The sequence below is a fragment of the Myiozetetes cayanensis genome, unplaced genomic scaffold, assembly GCF_022539395.1.
Source record: "Myiozetetes cayanensis isolate MyiCay16 unplaced genomic scaffold, myiCay2020 scf19, whole genome shotgun sequence".
Taxonomy (NCBI): domain Eukaryota; kingdom Metazoa; phylum Chordata; class Aves; order Passeriformes; family Tyrannidae; genus Myiozetetes; species Myiozetetes cayanensis.
The window spans coordinates 4,413,499-4,437,742 of record NW_026087400.1 but is presented as its reverse complement, the minus strand read 5'-3'; the positions used below and the strand labels follow the sequence as shown (position 1 = coordinate 4,437,742).

The 24,244-nt window shown below is 52.3% G+C and overlaps 1 protein-coding gene across 1 annotated transcript; it reads right to left on the bottom strand.

The window, feature by feature from the left end:
* Window positions 1–8,754: 8,754 nt before the first annotated feature.
* EEF1A2 (eukaryotic translation elongation factor 1 alpha 2) lies at window positions 8,755–23,410 on the bottom strand. The gene is made up of 8 exons (XM_050313535.1): window positions 23,247–23,410; window positions 21,464–21,686; window positions 17,243–17,422; window positions 15,887–16,183; window positions 11,546–11,696; window positions 10,151–10,407; window positions 9,828–10,062; window positions 8,755–9,102 (listed from the first exon to the last, which is right to left on the bottom strand). Exons 2-8 carry the CDS (start codon window positions 21,605–21,607, stop codon window positions 8,975–8,977), a joined length of 1,392 nt encoding a protein of 463 aa, XP_050169492.1. The 5' UTR covers window positions 21,608–21,686; window positions 23,247–23,410; the 3' UTR covers window positions 8,755–8,974.
* Window positions 23,411–24,244: the final 834 nt, after the last annotated feature.

The window sequence follows — 24,244 nt, the reverse complement described above, 5'->3', positions numbered from 1 at the left end:
GACATAGTAAGAAGTGACTGGTGAGAAACATGTAGAATGACTCCAGGGATACATTTCTGCTTGAAACATTTAACCAGAGCCCTTTCTCCATCCCCACCCAGCTGGTGGTTTGTGTGAACTGTGCTACCCGTAGCCCGGGTTTTGTCACTCACAGCTTTCTTCCAGAGCTATTTTCAAACCCTAAAGCAGATGGTTTTACCTCCTCTTGTACAGGATGCTGCAACATCCCAGCAACACTAACCTGCCAAGGGAAAAGACATGAACAGCTCGGTCTTTCTGCACCCAGTGTCCCCCCATCTCCTTCTGCTTCAGTTACCCCTCTCCTCCCACCACCTCATCCTCTTCTCTGAGCAGAAAACAGCCTCCAAGAGCCCATGACTATTGATTATTCATGTGTCTTACTCGCTTGGCTAAAAGGGACTCTTTCCAACACATGCCAAACCATTTTTGGGTTCAAAACAGGCAGCCCTGACCCAAGAGAGGCTGGTTCATACAAGGAACTCAACCAGGAGGGTGATGGTTCTTCAGAATCAAGTGGAGCCCACAGGGGGGGGAAAAACTGTGAGAAAGATAATTCATACGCACAAATGGAAAAATCTACAGGTTTCCAAAGGAGAAAGGTGAATATGACAGGGGGATGCACACTTCTGGCTAGAACAGAAGGCAGTGCTCAGTGAAGGCTTCAGCATTTGGGATGGGGAGATTTGGGTACAGCTTAATTTTCTTTAAAATTAGAAGCCTAAATAGACAAAGACTCCCCAATGATTCCTCCCTCTCCCTCCAAAGCAGATTCTAAACTGTATTCTCATCTTTACTAGGCACAGGAAAAGATGCCCATGAGGAGGCCACCCCTCCCTGCAACTAAAAATCTTCAATCAGAATTTGCAAGCAACACGCTGATAAGAAGCCAGGCTTCCTTCATCCTGCTGCTGACAGAGCTGCTTATTTTATATTACATATTTATTGGATGCAAAATTTCTGTACTACCATCCATCTTCCTGTCCTGTTCTTAGACAGCACCGACCTCCTTGGAGGCTGTTCCAGAAAAAGCCAGGACAAATCCTGCTGTATGAGATCAGCTTGAGGTGCAGCTGGAAGTGTCTGACTGTATGAACAGAAATCTCTCTAAGTTACATTGAATTAAGCTGGAAGGGAGACACACTCACTCCATTCTAAACTAGGGACTTTATATTCCTCCTTCCTAAGAGTGATAAAAATTGTTGAGGTTTAATATTAATTTGTGCTGTGGAGGCCTCACTGTAAGGAAAACCAGTTTCTGGAAAGAACAGCAACTTGACTGGGTATGTGGAAGGAGAAGCAAGTGGAAAAAAGCAAAGTTGGGGTGAATTCTCTTGAGTTAAACTGGGTTACACTCAGAGCACCCACAAAGCTGAAAATAAGCCCCTTGGTCGCCAGGGAGTGGTGCCCACCCCTTTTCCCCTGTCACCTTTTTACCATTGCCCCACTCAGCCTCACATAGACCCTTCCCCTGGCAAATTCCCAACTGACCAGGTCTCCTTACCCATCTCTGCTCTCCACGTTTCCATCACCAGCCTCCAGCTCCATCTCCTGCCCTCACCTCCTCTGAGACCACGTGTAATTCCCTTTCTTCATTTATACTTGTTACCTTGAAGGTATTTTTAGCCCATGACCACGTTGCCCCTGAGCCTTCCTTTTCCCAGACTCTGTAAATTTAGCTCTCTTAGTCATTCCTCATGTCTCCCAGCGCTCACATTCTTCCTCCTGACCTCCTTGGTTTTCTGCCTCCTCCTGCACCCACAAGGACCAAAGCCACACCACCAAATTTCCATCACCTCTGTGCTCTTGGACCTCATCCCCAGAGATAAGGCTGCTCCAGGACATCCTCCCACAGCCTGAGGGCCACGAGCTCCTCAGGGGTGACCCCTCAGAGATGTGGAAGACTTCCTACTAGCAGCCCCTTTCCAGTGCTTTGCTCTTCACAAAATACATCTTATAGAAACAAAACTAACTTGGTCTCACCTATGAGCTCCTCCAGCCTTGCCAGGTCTCAGGAGCTTGGAGTCCAGCTCAGGACTGGCTCTGCTCCCAGTAAAACACCTCCCAGGATCATAAGTGCATCCTGGCTGGGACCCAGTCCCACAAAGCCCATTAGGTGCTTTGTTCCCATTCAAGCACCTGCCTCCCACCAACTTCAAAGCTGAATTGAAACCTGCATGAATATTTAGGGACTGGAGGTTGTCATCAGAAAGAAATAAGCCCATACTGAAATAGCTGATTCTGACACATCATCTCGGAGAGGAGGAGCACAGCAGATTCCTCTCTACTTCATCCTGCTGTGGAGCAGAAACCAGCTCAATTAAATAGGATCCAGCTGGCCCCGGGTGTCCTGGGCTGGGAGGCTCCTTCCAGGGCCCCACCTTGGTAGGTGCTGGGGGCATAAAATGGGGTTTGGTGTGTGGGGCAGGAGCTGCTGGACAGGATGTCATGGGGTTCCTGCTCTGTTGGGGTTACAGCACTTGGGGAGCTGTGCTGGGTCACAGGGGGTCTGTGGAGATGAGCCCATCGTGCCCCAGGGGTTTGGTATTCCTTAAGGAAGAGCAGTGAAAGAGAGTACAAGGTGCTGGCTGGGAGGTTCCCTGCCAGAAGGAGGGTGGCAGCATGGGAGATGCAGGGAGAAAAAATATTTTCTTCTTTTTTTCTGTTGCAAAAGCCTTATTTTCTTTCTTTTTTATTATTATTATTCTTTTTCTTTCTTGCTGAAAGGTCAAAATCTCCAGATTTGGCACATTAGACGACGAAATCCAATTACTAAAATACTAAAAAGCTTTAAGGCTAATTATTTTACCTCTTCATTATTGGGAGAGATTTAAAAAAAAAAAAAAACAACAAAACCACCTCTTCCAAATGTAAAATAAAATCTGCTCTCTGATTTTTTTTCAATCCAAAATGTTAAGGAACGATTATTAGATTTTGGGTTTAGTTAACAGGGTTGTTTTTGATCCATCTTTCAGGTTAAAAAATGGAAATGTTCTGTTGGGAAGCTGCCAGGCAGACGTGGCTGTCTCCATGCTCCTGCCTCTGTCCCAGCATACCATGTGTCATCTGCAAAGAAAAACTCTTGAAGTAACTAAATTCGTAGTTTCTCTGCACCATGAGCTTTTGCTGCAGGCTTGCTTTAGTCTCTCAGCTTGGACACCTGGGAAATCAAAAGAACATAAAGGGGCAGGGGTTTATGATTTATTTATCTTTAACCTGAGGTCTTAAGGAAAGCTGGTGCACGCTCATCTGCATCTCTCTTCCCTCCTTTAATAACTGCAGAGCTTATGGGCAATTTCTATCTTCTTTATTAAAGATTTCTGGGGACCTTTTAGATGGCAATGAGTGAAAATATGTGATCAGAGAGAGGACAGAAACCCTGAGATCTCCTCACTGCAGGAGATGGTGATGCACACTCACAGCTGAAATGGACATCAGAGAACTCACCCGTGACTTCTCAAAACACAAATCCAAGGGAAAATGCACCCCTCTCATTTGTACTGCTCATGAAGCTGCTTCTCTGTGGGCTCACTTTGGATCCTGTGAGCCCGTGGGGAGCAATGGGAGGCTCTGTGAAACATCTCTGTGCTGGGTAAGGCAGGACAGAGCCGAGGGGCAGGTCCTCCCTGTCAGTGCGGATGCTGTTCCTGCAGGATGACTTTCCCTCCCTCCCAGCCTGATTTTCATGCAGGCCCTGTTTTGTTCTTGCGACTTTGTCTCGCTCACACTGGTCCAAAGGATGTTCCTGTCCTCTGGGCATCTGGACACTCTGGCTGTGCCCTCAAAACCTCTCATTCAGCATCTCAGTGTGCTCGCCTGCATGTGCAGGCAGTGGGCAGAGCAGGGGAGGGCGGCTTTAAAAACGAGCTGTCAGCTGGCCATGGCTCAGGCCACCCTGAGAGAGGGACTTGATGCCACCTGAAGGTGTGGTCGGCCTCAGCCACCCCTCCCTGTCCCCCTTCTCTGCACATTTCCTGTGGTCCCTGTGGAGATCTGTGGCTGGTGACAGCACCACAGCATACTGACCTGCAGCAGCAGCAGCACACTTCCCTCCCAGCAATCGCTCTGATGGGAACTGCTCGCAGCTTCCAGGAGGCCGGTGCAGCTCCATTAATCACGGCTACCTCCCGCCTGGCACGAGCTGCCCTCGCTTGTCCTCCAGGTCAGTGCTGGGGAAGGATTCCATGCTGTGCCCTCAGAGCTGGCTCACACCGGTGAGGATCTTCCCCTCATGCTGATGTCTGAGCTGTGGCAGGGGCTGGCACACACAACAACCCCCTGCGCTCCACTCCCCACCAAAACCCAGGCTCTGAAACCAGCAGTGCCAAGTGACTGCTGCCCCACCCATCACCTGCACTCGGAGCTGATATCTGGGGAGCCTCCTCCCTTCTTTCCCCTCCTTGTTTCCCCGTCCCAAAGCCTGGCTGCTTCCAGCCTCATCACTCTAAGTGCTCGGCAGGCAGGCGCTCGCTGGGGCTGGCTGGGATCGCAGAAAGCATTTAGCAGATCTAAGGCAGGAGAACAGTGCCAGACACGGGGTTGATTACAAATCATCTAAACCAGGCAAAACCAGGCCACCCTAAATTTGTAGACAGCAAAGGAGTGTTTGTGAATGGAGCTGAAAGGAGTTGTCTGAAGGCGCTGCAGTACCTCTACATAAAATGTTGGAGCTGTGGCCAAATGATGCCCAAGGTGGGAGGCAGGGGGTCTGGTCCAGAGCTGGACCTCAGGCTGTGCTACAGCTCTGATTTCTCCTTCAGTTCAGCAATATCTCTGTGTGGGAGTGAAGGCACAGGCCAAGAGAAGGATGGAGAATGGTGCATTGCCCTGGCCAGAGCTGCTGCTTTGTGCTTTCCCAGCTGCAGATGCACCTGAAAATGTGGACCTCAAATCCCCTTCCAAGGTTGTGTAGTCACTTGGTGCTGCATGTGCATCATTCCCACCTCTACCAGAGATGATTCAGCACCTTCACCACCAGCAGGCAACAACAGAATCCACTTGGGTGATGTCCTCTGGGAATGCTGGTGTTCAGGAGGCCAAAGGATACCTTGGCCTCCCTGGCAGTCAGTGACATTGGTTTCCAAAGGAGCAGGAATGGGATGGAAGGTCAGGAAACCTCTCCTTGGTCTTGTCCCATAGTGGGATATGTCTCCAAATGCTATTCAAATGCTCCAGATGTCAGCTAGAGTTTTGAGTCAACATGAGACAGGCAGGACCTCACTGCCCTGGTGGGGTTAAGGTTCAGCAAAATCCAGTGACAGATGAAGGGAGCAATGGGAGAGGAACTGCCTTAACTGGAGAGGAAGTTCTGTAACTCATTTCTGAGTGTCCAAGCTGCCACAAAAGGCTCCACACCAGCATTTCTGGGTCTCTGCAGGGATGTGCCCGAGCTGACAAGGGGTTGTGGCTGATGCTTTAATTCGCCTCCTAAGTGCAGAAGGGCAGCAGGCGGTTCAAATTCACCCAGCTCAGCATCTGCAGCCTGGATTCCACTTGCAGTCTTGCAAAAACCTTATAAATTTTTTAAAGCAGCCCAAAACGCCTGCTGAGTTGGCCAATCAGCTCTGGTGGATTAAGAAAACTTACTTTAAATTATTAACAGCACACAGCCAGACACGAGGGTAGAGGTGGGAAAAGAGAAGGGATTCATTCCTCCTTCTCTAGTGGATGTCACAAGAGCAGCCAGCACCAGCGTGGGGATGTGCAGAAATGTCTGTTCACTCCTTGGAGGATGTTCCCATTCAAGGAATCTTCCCTTCTCCATCAGGAAACCCCAGCAAGGCATCAGTGCCATGCTGTGCACAGGGTGTCCTTTTTGGAAACTGGATGCTGGTTCACATCCAGCCCCTCCACCCCTCTCTCTCCCTCTCTCTTCTTCCAGGTCCACTGGTTTCTTGAGCCACCTCTTGAAAAGCTGATCCCCAGCTGAATAGTCAAATCACGTCTGATTTTTTTGACTTTCCTACAACCTCTGGTAATTTTTCCCCCACCAGAGTTAAATTTCAGGTAACACAATCACATTTGCAAACACTGGTCCCCAAAGAAATCACAATAAGCGCTTTGCAACTCCCGAGGTCGAGCCTTTTTTTTGCTCCGCCTCAGGTGCGCTGCCTGCCAGGATGAGGGACGTGGGTCTGCATTTCCCCTCCTTGGCAGATGTTCCTGAAGGACTTCGTGCCTGCTTCCACGAGATGGCGTGGCGGAGGCTGCTGCGGAGGGGAATCATCCACCGCGAAGCCTGCAGGGAGCACTGGGATGGGAAACGCCTCCAAAAAAAAAAAAAAAAAAAAAATGCCGCTGGATTTCGGGTTGCTTGTCATTTTAGTAGAACCCCAAAGTGAGTCATGCCAAACTGAGCATCATCCCCAGTGCACCTGTTGGGTCATTGATCCAATCCCAAAACACAAATCCACAATGGATTCAACTCAAGGCTTGGCTGGAGGCAGGTCGTGGCTTCATCTGATATTGATTTGAGATCCCCAGAAATTCGGAATACTCAATTTTCTGTTTTGAGCCTCATGCTTTGAAGTGGGTTTAAATTACAATATTTCTGTTAATTATGCCTCTCTACACATCCTGACTGAAATTCCCCAAAATGAGGGATGCTGCTGCTGAAATATCACTTCAGGCCCTGTCTCTTCTTTCTGCTCCTGCAGATCACCTGGGGTGCCAACTCACAGTGAAATAAAGCTGAAAATTTGGCCCTGCTGTGAGCCATGAGCAAGTCTGAGTTAAATCCTCGGGGTTTTATATTTTTCCTGTTCTGCAGTTCCACTGTTAATTACCACACCACTTGTGCACCGCTCCCAGAGCATCTTTCACAGCTCCCCTGGCTTATTTCTATGGAAACGTAGCTGTGGTTTTGTCAGACTCGGTTTTACTTTTAAAATAGCAATAGAGGTGCAGACTTTGTGCCTGACCCCAAGGTTGTCCCCACTCCTGCTGTGCCAGGGACTGGCTTGCACTGAGGACCTGAGAGCTGGAGGTTCCTGAACAGCGTGGGAGTGATATTCCCACAGGAGTTCCTGTTCCCACTGCTTTTAAGGACAGAGGAAAAACATGCACATGAAGATGTTCTCTTCCTCAGAAATGCTCAGGAAGCGGCACAAGTCTGCCATGCTGGCCTGGGGACAACATGCCTCAGGAGCTGGGAAATGCAGGAGGAGCTGGAAGATGAGATTAAACTGTCCGTGGGAGAACAGCCTTCTCCCATGGTCGTGCTGTGCCTGCAGGGATCCCCAAATCCCCTTCCCATTTGTGGCATGCCAGGGACACGGCACTTCACAGAGCCCAAATACTGCAAAGCCCTTGGGCATCACACTGATTTTTATGGATGAAGCTGGTGGGTGGGGGTGGTGTGGAGAGGGGTGAGGAGCCTCAGTGGCCTGTGTACGGTTTTGGGGAGCGTGGCTCAGGGAGCTGGTACAGGTCCCTGTGCTGTCAGACCGGGACATGGGATGGGGAGGGTGCTGGGGGAGCAGGCAGGGTGACTTCATGCAGCGCTGCCTGTGATTCAGCTTGATGTCAGCTCCTTGAGGCTCTGCCTGGGGACACTTAGCACTGCAGAGCATCAGATGTTAATTAGGATCATTAAGGGCTCCTCTGACACAAACAGCAATGATACTTGTGCCTCTGGAGCTCTCCCGGGAAGGAGCTTGTGCGAGGCTGCCCTTCACAGAGCCCACGAACAGCCATCTGCTCCCGGTGCTGTGGCTTCTCCTGAAAGCCTTGTCATGGGCACAAACAACCTCAGGATGCCCCAGCACATGCCTAATGGTGCCTTCAGGGAGGAAAAGTCCCTTGGAAATGTCCCCGAGGTGCTGTGGTGGAAGCAGCATCTCTCACAGCACCTCCCTCCATCTCCCTGCCCCGCTGTACCGCCTCTCGCTCCTCCTCACACTCCGTGCTCCCACTCTGTTGCTCCTCAGAGCTCCTACTGGTTTTTGGTCAACCCTAACCACTCAGAAACCACAACCCTCTGGACTGGGCCAGCTGCACTGGGTGGAGTTGGGAAAGGTGAACATCTTGCCCCAGACTGCAAGTTTGTAATGGGGCACAAGACATATCCTGGTGTGAAGACCATGAGTTTTGGGGCTTCGTGGGAGTCTTGAGTCATGTTTGGGCTTCAGTCAGGGAGAAATGTTCCTGTTGTGTTGTTTGGAAAGGACTGATGGATCCACTGTGTGAGAGATGAAGAAGCATGTGAAGAGAGAAGGCAGACTCTGTCACTTCTCCCAAAATGATGGGGTATTACAAAGAATCAAAGCGATGCTGCTTGCCCTTCCAAGAGGGATGGGGGATACCATTTTCCTTTCTTTCCATAGCATAATTCTAGGAAGTTAAGCTGATTTTGCATGAAAAAATTATAATAAAGGTCCTGATGGGTATCAGAGGATTGAGCAGGTTAAGGAGAGTATTAAAACTGCTGTAAGAGCAGCTGCTGCTTTAGGCTGGGGGAATCAACCCACATACCTGCATTGGTTAAGGGGTGTGAGTGACAGCCTGAATGAGTGCCCAACTCTCCTGCTTCCTGCAAACTTCCATCCCAGCCTCTCCCAAGCCCATCCCCGCCATCTGCTCTAAGTGGGACCACCCAACCCCCACCCAAGCCAGCCCCTCCCAGTGACACACACATACACACAGCTCCACACCTTTTGGGTTGGTTGGTTTGTTTTGGGTTTTTTTTGGGTGGGGTTTTTTTTTTTTTTTTTTTTCTTTTTTTTTTTTTCCACTGTGGATGTTGTACCAGTTTTATTGGTAAAATTAACATGAAGCCTCACAAACGCTGGAACATGCTTTTCCTTTTAAAGAATTTCCACTGGACCTTAATGGTGAGCATCCAGTCGTTGACATATAAACTCTTACAAGCTGATGTGCACACGTGCGCCCGGGGGAGACGGTGGCAGCGTCCTGGTGTCAGGGATGGTTTCTGCGCGATGCACTGGGAGCCCACGATTCATTTGCCAGCCTTCTGGGCCTTCTGGGCAGACTTGGTGACTTTGCCGGCCCCGCCGCTCTTCTTCTCCACGTTCTTGATGACGCCCACGGCCACGGTCTGCCGCATGTCACGGACAGCGAAGCGGCCTGTGGGATGGAGAGAGGGGAGGTGTGAGGGGAATGCTGAGGCTGAGCTCCTCTGGGAGGGTGATGGGGGGGATCTACACCCATCTCCTGGGAGCGGGTCCCTGCGGGAACCCAGTCCGGAGCTATCAACCCTCCCTCTGACCACCAAGCTAGTCCCGAGGCTCCTCTCTGTTTAAATTACTACTTATTAAATTTAGATCACACCTGTTCTCTTGCTGGAGCTTCCAGATGTGCAACACCAGCCTGCTCTAGTGGAAGGTGTCCCTTCCCATGTCCATGGCAGGGAGTTGGAATGAGATGCTCTTTAAGCTCCCTTGCTACCCAAACCATTCTAGGATCTAAGCACAGCAGTTCCCTGCATTAAAAGGTGGCCTCTGCTGTGCAAACTTCCCTCTTTCTTCTCCTGACCGCTCCTTTTAGGGCAGAGATGAGGAAACTGAAGAATGTCTCTGTGTTCACAGACTACCAGGTTTGGTAACCATGAAGGAAAGGTCTTGTTGCTCCCAGAGGTAAAGCCCAGCCCTGCTTTTGGAAACCCAGCTTGGCAGAGAGTCTGTCCCAGCCCATGGGACAGCACATGGGGGAGCAACAAAATATCCTCAGCTCCCTCCCCAGTCTGACTGGTGGGGAGTACTGGGAGAGGCTCAGCATGTCTGGTGTGAGCTCCACACCCACAGGGCCTTCATGACCCTCTGCAAGAGACCTCCCAGGAGCCGTTCCCTTACCGAGGGGTGGGTACTGGGAGAAGCTCTCCACACACATCGGCTTGCCGGGGATCATCTCCACGATGGCTGCGTCCCCCGATTTCAGGGACTTGGGGTTGTCCTCCAGCTTCTTGCCGGAGCGCCGGTCGATCTTCTCCTTCAGCTCGGCGAACTTGCAGGCGATGTGTGCGGTGTGGCAGTCGATGACGGGCGAGTAGCCAGCACTGATCTGGCCAGGGTGGTTCAGGATGATCACCTGGCGGGGACAGAGCAGTGTCAGGGCAAGGCTGGGAGCCGGGGGACGGTGACAAACCGTGCGTGGTGGCAGCACCATCTCTGCTCACCTGAGACGTGAACTGCGCCGCCTCCTGGGGCGGGTCCGACTTGCTGTCCCCGCAGACGTTCCCGCGGCGGATGTCCTTGACCGAGACGTTCTTCACGTTGAAGCCAACGTTGTCCCCAGGCAGAGCCTCGCTCAGGGCCTCGTGGTGCATCTCCACGGACTTCACCTCAGTGGTGATGTTCACAGGTGCGAAGGTGACCACCATGCCAGGCCGCAGGATTCCAGTCTCCACTCGGCCCACGGGGACTGTGCCAATCCCTGCGGAGACAAGGACAGAGCACAATGAAATGTAATCTGCTTGGTGTATCCCTGGGCTGTAGCCTGGATTCAGCAAAAGCAAGATATCTCCAGCGGATTTCACATCCCTGATGGCCACACCACCAGCTATGAGGGTGGCTCGTTAAATGAAGGGGATTTTTATACCCTGTGTTATCAGGAGACTGTGGTAAAATTCACCTTTGGAGGGAGGTGAAGGATTGTTCAGAGGAACAACCTTGAAAAGAGGTTGGGAAGGCTGACTGGAGACATCTGCACTTCCACATCCACCCTGGTGCCTCCACCTCCCCTATTCCCATGGTGTCTCTGCTTTCCAAGGATCTGCCTCATGGTAAAACCAGATCTTTTTGCCTCAGCTGAGCTAGGGGAGGACATAGACCTGCTCACCACCTTTCATCTCCGTCACAGACAAAGGATTACATTAAAAACCCTGCTAAATCCCATGTTCAAGGCCTGCCTGGCTTCTGCAGTGCATGTGCCCTTGGGAAAATGTGGAAAAGGGCTGGAAAAGGCTGTGCCTGCCGAATCCAGCAGCTGGGGAGTCAGCAGGAATGCCCACTGCTGCCAGCAGGTCAGAGAGCTCAAGGGGTATTTATAGCTCAGAAAAGTGTCCCCATCACCTCTGCAGAGGGAAGGGGACACGCGCTCCCTACATGGCTGTGCCGTGGTCCAGCTCGGCAGGAGGAGGTGCTGATGATGGACATCAGCATTTGGGAAGCACAGGCAGGTCGAGGCATCAGCTTCAGTGGCCCTCCCTGCTGGTCTTGTCCCTCATCTGGGTCACAGAATGTTTTTGCTGCCTGCAAGTCTCCTGGCCAGCCACGACCTCTGGGGCACACAAACTTGCAGCCATTTCGGCATCGTATGTTCCCTGGGGAGAGCTCGCAAACCTGCTGCTCCTGGGAACCTTTGGGCATGTCCACCTCCACCCCAGACAGCCCAGGCTCAAAGGGGGTCTCTGCCCTGGAGCTATCACCCTTCTCCCCAGTATTATCTCCACTCTGAAGAGTCCAATCCCTCCAGTTTCCCAACCCCTGGAAATGTCATTCCCAAATTTCCATGCAATGAAGGCTTCTGTTAAAGTAGAGGGAAGAGGGACACTGGCAAGGCTTTTTCTCACCTCCAATCTTGTAGACATCCTGGAGGGGCAGGCGCAGGGGTTTGTCTGTGGGGCGGGTCGGGGGCAGGATGGTGTCCAGGGCCTCCAAGAGGGACACCCCACTGGCGTTGCCTTCTTTGCGCTCCACCTTCCAGCCCTTGAACCAAGGCATCTGGAAAGGGAGCAGCAACAACAGAGTTATAGAATCACAGAATCACAGAACAGTTTGGGTTGGAAGGGACCTTGAAGACCATCTCATTCCACCCCTCTGCCATGGGCAGGGACACCTCCCACTGGACCAGGTTGCTCCAAGCCTTGTTCAACTTGTCCTTGAGCACTTCCTACCTGCACTGAGTGTGCCTGTCCTCAGCATCCAGAGGTGAACCCAGAGAGGTGTCCCACCAGGGCAACCTCCATGGGGTCAGTCCAGCCCTGTCCTGGCTTCATCTGGGAGCTGGGAGCTCCTTCCACTCCATCATCACTGCAAGTTTATCTGTCCCTCTTTGCTCAATCTGCCCCTCTGTCTTCTAGAAATGAATAAGGCATCCATTAACAGAAGAGAAAGAAGGGAAGTGGTTAAAACCAGCAAACTCACAGCTCCCACTTCCAACACCAACCCATAGGCACTGCACTACCTGGGACCTGCCCTCCAGCAATGCTGCCCTCAGCACAGGCACCACAGGCTCTGCAGCCAAGTCCCACCTACAAAGCTCCCAACTTTCAGTCCTGGGATCCAAGGTTCTTCAAGACAAGCTCCAGACAGATGCTTCTCCCCACTTGTTCCTGCTATCACCCCTCTGGGGTCTGGATTTTAAACCCTGGCTTGGGAGGATGCTGGAAACTCAGCCTTGCACTGAGGGACTTATGAGGAATAGAATTGTTTTTCACAGATGGTCCCTGCTCCAGTCCTAAATTGGACTCTTGAAGCTAAAACTGGCCAGAAAAGAGGAGGGAGGAATGGAAATGTGCTTGTCAGGAGCTGTGGTTTGATGCAGGAAACTGCAGTGCTTTCTTGGAGTGACACTGCACATCTGGAAGCTGTAGCAACACCTGGAGCTTTCCAGCAAGAAAGATTCAGTCCTGATTCTGAAGCAGCCCCAATACAACAAGCAGAGATCAGAGTCTGCAAAGCCATTCCCTGCAGACAGAGAGGGTTAGATGATATTTTCCCATTCTGAGGTCAAACGCTTCCCACATGCCCCAAACCCATCACACACCTCGTGGACATGGCTTTTCCCTTAGGCACCAACACCAGTGGCACTCTGCAACAGGAACAGGGCTGGGGTGAAACAGCACCCCTGAAGTGCCCCTGGTCTCACACCATGCCTAGAGGATAAGCCTATGCCAAGGCTGGTTACCTATCCTGCAATCTGTACTACATTTTGGAAGAAGCGAGGAAAAGAGCTGGGTGCAGCCAGGGAATTCAGCCTGCATCCAAAGTGTTCAGATCAGCCCCTCTCAGGGGGTCATGTCTGACACCACTTGCCTTCCTTGGTGACAGTGGCAGGAGGAGCCTGAGGACACTTCTGCAGTGGGTTCTCCCCAGGGCACTGCAGCTCTTGCCATGCAGCCAGTCCCAGCACCAGGCACCAGCCTGGCAAAATGGTAACTCCATCCAGCCAGTGAGGGAGCCTCATGTGATGCTCAGGATGACTCAGACCTTCCCCCAGCCGGCTGTTGCATGGCCCAAATGCGGGGCAGGGACCTGTGCCAGCGCTGCCCTCGTGGCCGCCGCCCGCAGGCTCTGCTCTCGAGGGTGACAGTCACCATATGCCTGCAGCTCCCGTCCCTCTGCCCCTCACAGCTTGGGAACATGGGAAAATGGCAACCTCTGCCTGTGACACCCGGCTGCCAGAGCAGTCCCTCTATCCAGGGAAGTTCTGACATCCCAAAAATCAGATAAAGGCACACTTAGACACCTTCTGGGAGCAAATCTCCCCTGTGAAACCTCAGCGTGGCTCCAGGGTGAGAAGAAACTGCAAACCCTGTTTTGTGCTGCCTTCTATGGCCAACCAAATAAAACCTCTCTTATGATAAAACCTCTCTTATGTAATCCCCAAATCTGCTTCCCAAGCAGCAATTCCTACTCCACCACTCCTATGGCAAAAGCAGGATATGACCAAACCCTGAAAGGCAGACAAGCTTCAGCTCCCAGCCCCCCACAACAACTGCTGAGCTCCAGCTCTTTTGCACCCTAAGTCTATTTTACAGAGCAGTCGTTTTTCTCTGATTTTCCCCAGCCCATGAGCATCTCAACACCCCCACCCACACACCCCAGTGCTGAGGATGCAGAGCCAGGCCCTCACTCCCTGGCACCACAGATGGGAGCGTTTGTGTTGCAGCATCCCATCATTTGGGCTGAGCCTCCCAAACCACACAGAATGGCCCCATTCTGCCAGCTGCAGCAAGAGAAAGCTGCTTCACAGAAAACCCCATTTGCCAAAAAGCTCTTAAATGTCAAATTTTGATGGAAGCACGGCCCAGCTGTCATTTTTCTGCAGTTGGCCCTGGGATTCTGTGCAACAGGGATGTGGGCTGGAGTCTCCCACACAGAGCTGGCTCCAGCCTGACGTACCACCACACCCCCCCCTTGCTCAGAGGTGGCAGGAGCTGCAGGGACGTCATGGCTCCAATCCCCACTTTCTGATAAGTCCCCTGACAGACAAGTCACTTGACTGCCTTGTGCTTCAGTGAAACCTGTCCAGAAATTGTGAGTGAAAATGATCAGAGCTTTTTTTGGGTGAGGAAGGAGAGGGGAGATATCTACACCAGTTTCCTGCTCGAGCTTGCTTAGAGGTGGTGCAATATGGGGAAGATGAGTCTGTCCCTGCACCCTCTCCAGCAAAGCTCATGCTGTTCCACACCAGACCAGGCTTTCTTCCCAATTCCCTAGCTCAGGCAGCTCCTGGAAACCCAGCTGCCTCCTTACAACAACAGGGAGAGTTTTTTAAGCCCCTACTTTCTCTTGGGCAGCACATCACACTGAGGACCTGCCCTGAGACCCCTCCAGAGGAAAGAGGCCGCTAAGCCCCTCCTGCTCTGTGCCTCCCCTATGCAGCCTATTAATAGGAGATTTGTTTGGGATCATCTTCCCAGCCCAGCAGCTGCTGACATTTGGGACCTGTCTGATTTGAGGCACCCAGGAACCACAGGGCTGGGTTTGGCACAGCCTTGGCTGACCTTTATCCCAGCTCTGCTCTGCAGGGAACAGGAATCTCCCAAGCACCCCAACAATTCCTTCCTTCCAAGCCAGCCCGGGAGAGCTGCCTTTCCTGTGCAAGGCAGGAGCTGCATTTCACAATAGTGTGAGTTTGCATTGCAACAATCCTCTAGCTCAGGCTTGTGATCCCTGACTCCCTCAGTTGCTGCTATGCTCATGCATTGCCTCCCTCATCACAGAGCCCTACCCAGTAATCCACAGGTGATGTCCTTAAGCCCCCTTAAGCATCAAATTTCCCATTGGTTTCACAAGAGATCACTGGGGTTTCTCATCTGAGCGACTTGTTCAAGGTCATAGAGAAATCATCAGGAAAGCAGGAACTTTGCTCTGGCCAGAACTTTCCAGCCCATCTATTCTTTAGTAGACTAAAGCTCAGGTAGCAGCCTGTCTGTCAAGAAGTCTCTGTCCCTCTCAAGCTCTTCTTTCTATCACAAGAAATGATGGCACAGGCCCACCCAGAGCACCCTGCCTTTGTCTCCCCACCATCCCCATTACAGAGGAAGAGGCATTGTAAAAATCAGCTGGACAAGGACCAGCCCCAAATGGATGCTCCAGGGAATCATGGTTTTGGCATGAGAAATCTGGTACCTCCTCAAGAGAATGTCACCTGAAGAAGTGAGGTCCCAGCACTGGAACGGGAGATGAGGCCACCCCAGTGGCACACAGGATCGATGGGAAGGGGGACCTGATACCCAGCACAAGGAAGCCTGGCTGCATGGTGGGAACCATTCCAAGCCTGAGACCAGATCGTGTTATTTCCCTCGGAACACAATGCCCTGAAAACACACACGGCGCTCCTGCTGAGAGTGACAATGGCAGGGGAAGGCTCCAACGTCACTGTGAGACTGACGATGTGAAAGCTTCAGATCCCAGCCCAGAAGTAAAGCAAGACAGATTCATCTCCTGAAGATGCTCATGTTTAGCTGCTGGGCTGTCTGGCCTGGGTACAGCCCACAAACAGTGCACCCATTCATCCTGCCCGGGGCCAATCAGAGCTACGTGACACGTCGTCTCTGCTGCCAGCACGGGCCGTTATGCACAACGGGTGCCTGAAATGTTCTCAGAGCATGAAGGTCATCTGCAGCCTGAGTCAGGATCATCGGGGCGGGGGGGGCAAGAAGTCTAAGACAACACACACTTACGTTGGGAGAGGGCTCCAGCATGTTGTCTCCATGCCAGCCCGAGATGGGCACGAAGGGAACTGTGGCTGGGTTGTAGCCGATCTTCTTGATGTAGGCGCTGACCTCCTTGACGATCTCATCGTAGCGTTTCTCGCTGTAGGGGGGCTCTGTGGAATCCATCTTGTTGATGCCCACGATGAGCTGTTTCACCCCCAGGGTGTAAGCCAGCAGGGCGTGCTCACGGGTCTGCCCGTTCTTGGAGATGCCGGCTTCAAACTCACCCACGCCGGCAGCGACGATCAGGACGGCACAGTCAGCCTGGGAGGAGAGAGCTAATGAAGTGCTGCTGTCCCCGGGGAGCACGGCCCTGGTGACACCCCTGAGGGCTTTGAGTGAGTCCCAGATGAGCACTGCTCGTGGCTGGGGCAGGCTCTCTGCCAGCTGCTACCCATAACCCTGCTGATCCACCTCAGAACTGACCCAACTGTGTCGTTTCAGACTTGCCAGCTCCACATGGTTCTGCACCGTGGGTGGGAAGCCAGGATGGATCCCTTGGGGTTGCATGACTCTGACCAGGAGTCATGACTATCCACATCTTGACTATCCACAGACAAGGCCTCATTTAAAAACCTACTGAAGTCTTGCAAATAACCTCCCTGGGTGAAGGGTGAGACTCCAGACATGGAAACCTTGTTCCCCAGGTTACTTCTGTACCCAGAGCCCACAGCAGAAGCTGCCTGGGTTTGCCAGAAAGCCATGTCCAACCCATCTGGCATCACCATGGGAATCTCACTGGGCATGTAGTGGGGTTCATCCAGCACCCATCAACCACAGGGAGATGCAGGAATGTCCAGCAGTGCAATGAGGGGAAACCACCCTACCCTGGCATGGTAGACCACTGAATTTGCAATATGATGTGGTTTATGGGACAAAGACAGCTGTTTCAAGGAAAAGGAAGGAGAAAAGATCGGTGGAGTCTCCTTTATCAAACAAAACATAGTGGATTGTTGAAAGTTTTTTGTATACCTCATTTGGCTGAGGATAAAACAACATGGAGATATCCTCACACAAAGGCATGTCACTCACAGCATCCCAGCTCCCAGAGAGGCCCATATTCATCCCCACCTTCTCACATAGGTGGAGAAACCACATCTTTGTGCCCCAAAGCACCCTTTCTCCCAGGTGCTCAGGGAAGTTCCAAACTATGGCATGCTGAGTGACCTGGGTGAACCCTGGTCAACGCTCCTCTACGTCTGCTCTCTCAAGTACCCACCTCCTAAAGGACTCCAACAGCACCCCTGTGTGACTCTGGGCTTGTCAGCAAGTCTCAGCCTCCCACCTTCAGCAGCCCCCCATCCTCTGGTCCCCATTTCTCACCTGGGAGGTCCCAGTGATCATGTTCTTGATGAAGTCCCTGTGCCCAGGTGCGTCAATGATGGTGATGTAGTACTTGGTGGTCTCGAACTTCCACAGGGAGATGTCAATGGTGATGCCACGTTCACGCTCAGCCTTCAGCTTGTCCAGCACCCAGGCGTATTTGAAGGACCCCTTCCCCATCTGGCCAACACAGAGACAAGAACCAGTGAGAAACCCAAGCCCGTAGCACTGGTGATGGGCACCCACCCTCCAGGGCACCTCCCAAGCTCACACAGGCAGGGGGTCACACTGAGGGCGAAATTCCCTGAATTCAGTGACAACCATGATCTAGTCACTAATGAATACAGGAGAAATGAGATATTGTTCTCAACACCATGGTCCTGCACTGCTGCTGGGAAATCACAATGCTACTGAACTGTACAGCAATGTGGAAAGCTGCTTCTTGTCACACTAAATATCACTGAGAGGACATTTATATACTTATCCCATTTCCTAATCTTAATGCAGTTATTGAAATGAGATCTTGTTCTATTTCCCACGGCTCCACAGTGATGCACACTTAGAGGCATGGCCTCATGGTGGGCTTGGCAATGCTGAATGAATGGTTGGACTTGATCTTGGAGGGCTTTTCCCACCTAAATGGTTCTCTGGCTCTATGATTTTAATCTATGAATCAAACCTGTGAGGCAGCTGGTTGGTGGAAAAGGGCGTTGCTGTGAGAGTGACAGAGGTGTAGGAGTGGAATGGGTTAAAAGAAGATTAAATGAGAGATGGTTGCTACGAGCAGAATAGAAGCATGACTGATTTTTGCCACAGAGTGTGCAAATTCACAGGAAAAGCTACTGTGAGCTGCAGGCAGACCAACTGTTGTTGCCAAATGGCCAAAATCTCAGCCAACATTGTAATGCATAAAATCACGCTGGGGGAGATTAGCTACAGTAAATCTCTCTGCCCTGTGATAAAGCACATTCCCTGGTAAAACCACAGTGGCACTTCTGAACTGCCTTCCCCTTTGGGCTGTGTCCTTTGACGTCATGACATCAGGGAGAGCCAGATCTCCCTCCAGGATGGAGGTGGAGCTCCCAGTCTGAGCTGGGGTCCTGCCAAGGAGGAGATTGGGCAGGGTGAGCCCACCCCTTGCTCACCACACTGTGTGCTGGGGCAGTCTGGGGAGCCTGGACAAAGCAAAGGGTTAATGAGCATCAATCATCAGCTCTTGGCCTCAGATAAGAGTTTTTGTTAAGACAGAGAATGGAATTTAGGCCATCTGTGTGTGATTTAATGGGCTCCCACTGCTATGCAAGGTCAGAGATGTGATACCCTGCTCCCATCCATCCATCCATCCATCCATCCATCCATCCATCCATCCATCCATAAATCCATCCATCCATCCCACTGTTCCCTGCAATTGGGGTTTCTTCAGGCCAGTTACAAATCATGGGTCAGAGGGAAGCACTCCCCAACAGCAGGTACCAAACACTTGAGTGATGAGCCTGGCCAAGAAAGCTAATGCAGCATCACATCCAAACCTGCCCTGCCCACACCATGCCCAGGGGCTGGACTGCCCCAGCTCCCACGCTCCAGCCCCACTCTCAGCCAGCACAAGGAATTAATGGTGACAGCCTGTTTCATAACAGCTGAGTGCTGCGATGACTTTGCAGCTTGCTCTGGAGGATTACAGGCAAAATCCTAAAGCCAGGGGCAAGCCTTCCCCTCCTCAGAGGGGACACCAGGTCGAGAATGTGCTGCCCCATCTTCACTGGGAAGCTGCGAGCTCTCACTGGGATGGAAAAATCCAGAATCAAATCTCTGCTCCTGAACATCCCCCTGACATTGAATTTAGCAAGGGGATAGAGAAGGAGCTTGCAGGTTTATAGAATCACAAAATGTTTTGAGTTGGAAAAGACCTCAAAGATCATCTCATTCCAACCCCCCTGCCATGAACAGGGATGCCTTCTACTAGACCAGATTGCTCCAAGCCCCATCCAACCTTGCCTTGAACACTTCCAGGGATGGGGCAAGGTTAACCCTTTCCAGCATGCACATCAAACCTCCCTCTTACCAGGGGAACAGGGAGGAGTCATTACAACCTGCTGGAAATGGAGACACAGCAAGGAACGGTGCATTTGTGCAATGCATTAACAATGGGCTGTTCTCAGGCAGGAGCTCAATCAGCACATCCCACAGCCTTTCCCCCACCAGCAGCCTATTCCCTCACTTCTCCATGGGCAAACTGAGGCACAGAGTACACCCCCTGGCTCTCCCGTGGGAGCTGAGTGGGAATCAGCCCCTTATTGCCATGAGCCATGTCCACGTACACAAACAGCTGGTCACCATGCATGAAACCCCCCCCCCAGAGCTCGGCATCACACGCAACGTGAAGACAAATGAGATCCTTTATTTAGCAAACAGTTTCCCTCCTTTCACAGGGTATATTCAGTTACCCAGAGCCGGTGCTGAAAAACCCAGGGTATTATCTAGCTTTGCACAATACCTTCCCTGTTCAGTGCCAAAACCAGCCTGATTTTCCCCGAACAAACCCCAGCGAAGGGACAACTTTCTATTCGGAGACCACAAATACCGATTTATTTATTTTTAAAAAAAAATAGAACAACTCTTCTTTCAGAGATACTGTTACCTCTGCCCTTGAGTCAAAAGAAAAAAAAAAAAAAAATCCTTGTTCTTTTCTCTTAAAAAAAAAAAAATAGCAGACCCTGGGGGGGTTTTTTTTGTTGGCTTTTTGGGTGCACGCAGGCCTCCATTTCCTGTGAATGCCACCTAATGGAAGAAAACCCTTCCCCAGCCCTGCATCAGAAAATGGAGTCTGTAAGCTCAGTCAATAGGCTATTAATAGCAGCCTCTGGTCCCCACGTATTCTGGCAAGTCAGTGAAAGTGTCTGTTCAATTAAAATTGCTGCAATCACATCTACAATAACCTTATCGTGCCTTATCTGATCCGTAGGTAAAGAAGGGGAGGGGGGGGAAATTTGGGAGGATATCAGCAATTATTTTAAAGCAGGGCGAAGGGATTATTTTGTATGGAGAAGAAGGTGTTCACTTAAAGGATGGAAAAAAAGGGCTGGGAGCGAGGCAGGAAAATGGGGGGTTTAGCTCAGATGCCATCGGCAAATTAAAAGGGTTAAGAAAGACCGACAGCAAAATGTCAAATCAAGAGTGGCAGCTCTGTAAATCTCTTTTGTTTTTTTTTTCACTGAATAATGATCTTGACCAGAAAAAAAAAAAAAAAAAAAAGAAAAAAAAAGGAGGTGGGGGGGAGAAAGAGGAGGGATATCTGCATTAAAGATTCCCGGAACGATGACGACAAGCCATCTTCTGAGTGACAGGAGCTGCCCTATCCGTAACACAACCAGGCTGTTCCCGGCTCACCCACCTCTCTAGAATTTACCATCATTAATTTCTCAGAGCTTCCAATTCACATTTTTCTTCTTCTCAAGGCTATTTCTTCCTCTTTAATCTTGGGCTTTGCCACATTACAGGTACTGGGTGGTGCTTTGCTGTGTGACAGCCTGCTAAATGCACATACTATTAAATTGCTATAAATGCCACCATTATAAGAGTGAAACAACAGAATTTAACATAAAGGCTCAGATTTCCAGCCAGCTTTTCTGTATTAAAGGCTACCAATCACACTACACATCAGACCACCTGCTTGACAAAAATGGGAACGGGGTTTTTTAACTGGATCAAATGAGTGGTCCAGCTGATGCTGCACCATCTCTCCAGCAGGCACTGGAAGCTGCTGCTTCAGAGTGAAATTCGGGGAGCCCTGAACTAGGCAGTGAGGAATTATCAGGTTGTCCTCCTCATGCACAATATTTAGAAGGAATTTCATGCCCTGAAACACCACGGTTTGTGGCTTTTCCAGAATCCTGGCGATTACCGCTGGTTCTCTAACCCATCCTGCAGACCTCGCCATGCCCCTGCCCTCATTAGCAACCAGCAGCAGGGAGTCCCCCAGCTCCGGAAAAGAGGGTGGAGAGCGCCCAAATGGCCTATTTTCCCAAGGCCAGAGAAGTCGGGAAGACCCAGGGGTGCGGAGGGTAAAAAATAGACGGGAACAAAGGGAGAAATAGAAGGTAAGAGAAGGGCAGCGCCAGCAAAAGGGGAATATTGCCTGTGGGATATTTGTGGGGGTCAGCGTGGAGCAAGCCCACGGGTGGCACTGAGGGGTGGGGGCACGCTGAGGGACGGGCTCCTCACCTCGGCAGCCTCCTTCTCGAATTTCTCAATGGTCCGTTTGTCGATGCCCCCGCATTTGTAGATGAGGTGCCCGGTGGTGGTGGATTTGCCGGAGTCCACATGCCCGATGACGACGATGTTGATATGCGTCTTCTCCTTCCCCATGCTGGTGGGCTACGCGGGGCTGGCCGGGGCGGGCGGCGCTGGGGGGGGATGTGGGAACGCAGCTGCCTTTTTGGGGAGGCTGCAGGGTGGGAGGGAACAGGCAGGCACGTCAAAAGAGCCCCCGCGACAGCCCCCTCTCCCAGCCCATCGGGGATGGCTCTCCTCCCCTCGCCCCACCTTCCCGCTGGACCACGAGGCCCAGCCTGGCCGGGGGTGCCCAGCCTCGTCTGGCAGCTCTGCCCATGCTGGGTCGGAGCCAGCCCGCCCCCGGAGGAGGCCAGCCGGGCTATTTCTGGCTGCCATGTACGGCCTCCAAGTCTCAGCAAGATGCCACGTTCCTTCGGCATCTTGCCCTCCTCGCGGAGACCCCCAGTTCCCAGGGCTACGTCATCGGTGCTTCGAAGGTGCCCTTCCTCCCTGGAAAGCCTTCCCCTGGCTCAGGGCTGCTCCTCGCTGCCTTCTCGCTCTTTCCAAACCCGAGGGCATCTCCTCCATGTTGTGGGTGCCCTGGGAGGAGCCGAGGGCGCCCGTCCTCCCAGGCTGCCCTCGCCACTCCCGAGCTGGGCACAGTTCGGGTGACAACATGGTGTCTGCGAAGGGGGGGGGTGGACAAAAATAGCCCTCGGCTGCTCCCCCCAAAGCAGGGCTGCCAAGGGCTCGTCTGAGCCTGCAGTGAGTGGGGGGGTTTATTACATTTTGCTGCCATGAAACTGGATGAAACAGAGGGAGGAGGCTAAAAACGCAAAAGGGTATATCCGGGGAGCTGTCCTGGCATCTCCCGGCGTTGCCATGGCTCTGCAGCTGCACACAAACCCGGCACAATTAGGAGCTTTAATCTGACGTCTAATAAAATCCAATTTCACGAATCTGCCCACAGAAATAAAGGAGGTCAGGAGGAGTTTGCTGCTCTAATAGCGATTCAGTCATGCGGGTGATAATATTCCCGGCAAGAAGCCTCCCCTGGGCAGCAGGAGCCCCGGCTGCCCCGTCCCTCCTGCCCTTGAACCCAGCCAGCCCGGATCTGGCCATTTTGCGGCTCTGCTGCGATGCCCAGTCCTGGAGCACCCAGCCTTGGGTGCGGGACCCTCTCCCTGCTGCACATTCCCGGGACCCGGGTTGTGGGGGGAGATGCTGGTTTGCTTTGGGAATTGGGGATTTTATTTTTTAATTTTTATTTTTTTATTTTGCCCCCATTAGCTAAAGGCATCCCTGCCCATGGCAAGGGGGTTGGAACGACATGATCTTTAAGGTCGCTTCCAACCCAAATCATTCCGAGGTTCTGTGATCCTAAAGGCGAAGGGGGGAGGTGGGGGGGCAGGAGGGGAATGAGGAGGGGGGGAGGGGGCGAAAAGGGGATTATCAGGTTTTCCTCCTCATACGCAACATTTAGAAGGAATTTCATGCCCTGAAGCACTATGGGTTGCGGGTTATTTCCCCACCTGCGGGAAGAAGCACCTGCGGGATGAAGGAATGGTCCAGCCCCATCCTCTCCCTCCCCGCGGGAACCCCCCACTCCAGGGGCCGGCAGCACCCACACACACGAGTGGGGGGCACTGATCCCCGCAGCCCCTGGGTCAGGGCACATCCCCCCCATAGCCCGGTTGTCCCCCCCATCCCGCCGGGGTCCCGCAGCTCTTACCGGGGCGGCGGTCGGGGCGGCCAGAGGCTGCCGGCTTGGGCTCCGCCGGCTTTATCTCCGCGGGAGGGGCCCACCTATCGACGGCGGCAGCGCAATGCAGCGGCCCCCCCGCACTACGGCAATGCGGTACCGGGCGGGGGAGGAGGAGGAGGAGGAGGAGGAGGCGCGGGGGGGACGCGGGGAGGAGGAGATGGACGAGGAAGAGGAGGAGGAGGAGGAGGGAGAGGCGGGAGAGACGGGGGACGGGGCTGGGGAGGGAAGGTGGAAGGACAGGAAGGAGGTGGAAGGATGGGAGATAAAAGGATGGGAGGAAGATGGAGGGATGGGAGGAAAATGGAGGGATGGGAGAGATGGAGAAGTGGAAGATGGAGGGGTGGGAAGATGGAAGGGAGGAAGACTGGAGTCAGAGGGAGACAGCAGGATGGAAGGAAAGGTTAGAGGGAGACAGCAGGATGAAAGATAGGGGGTGGGAGGAGAATGAAGGGATGGGAATATGCAGGGATGGAAAACTTGAAGTCAGGGAGGCAGCAAGATGGAAGATAGAGGGATGGGAGGAAGGTGGAAGGACAAAGGTAGAGAAACAGGAAAGATGAAAGATGAAGGCATGAAAGGGAGATGGGGAGATTTGAGGCAGAAGAAGGAAGGAGGAAGATGGAGGTATGGGAGAAATGGAGAGGTGGGAGAGAGATGGAGGGGTGGAAGATGGAGGGATGGAAGACTGAAATCAGAGGGAAACAGCAGGATGAAATATAGAGGGATGGGAGTAAGGTGGAAAGATAAAAGATGGAGAGATATGAGAGAAAGAAGATAAATGAGAGGGAGATAAAGGGATGGGGAGATGGAGAGAGAGAGGGATGGGAGGAAGACAGTGGGTGAAGGGAGATAGAAAGAAGGGCTTTTTGGAAAACAGGGGAAGTGATGGAAGTGCTGGTCCAGTGAGGCTTGGACCCCTTGTGGCAGCTTGGGGTGAAGGATCAGGATTGGAGTGGGGCCCAGGG

Bases quoted from the DNA above. Each gene is read 5' to 3' on its own strand.
- EEF1A2 (XM_050313535.1), bottom strand. From the start codon at position 21,607: ATGGGGAAGGAGAAGACGCATATCAACATCGTCGTCATCGGGCATGTG. The intron at 11,697-15,886 runs GTAAGTGTGTGT...CTCCCTTTCCAG, and splicing joins TGCTGGAGCCCTCTCCCAAC to ATGCCTTGGTTCAAGGGCTG. The intron at 10,408-11,545 runs GTGAGAAAAAGC...TTGTCTCCGCAG, and splicing joins GGATGTCTACAAGATTGGAG to GGATTGGCACAGTCCCCGTG.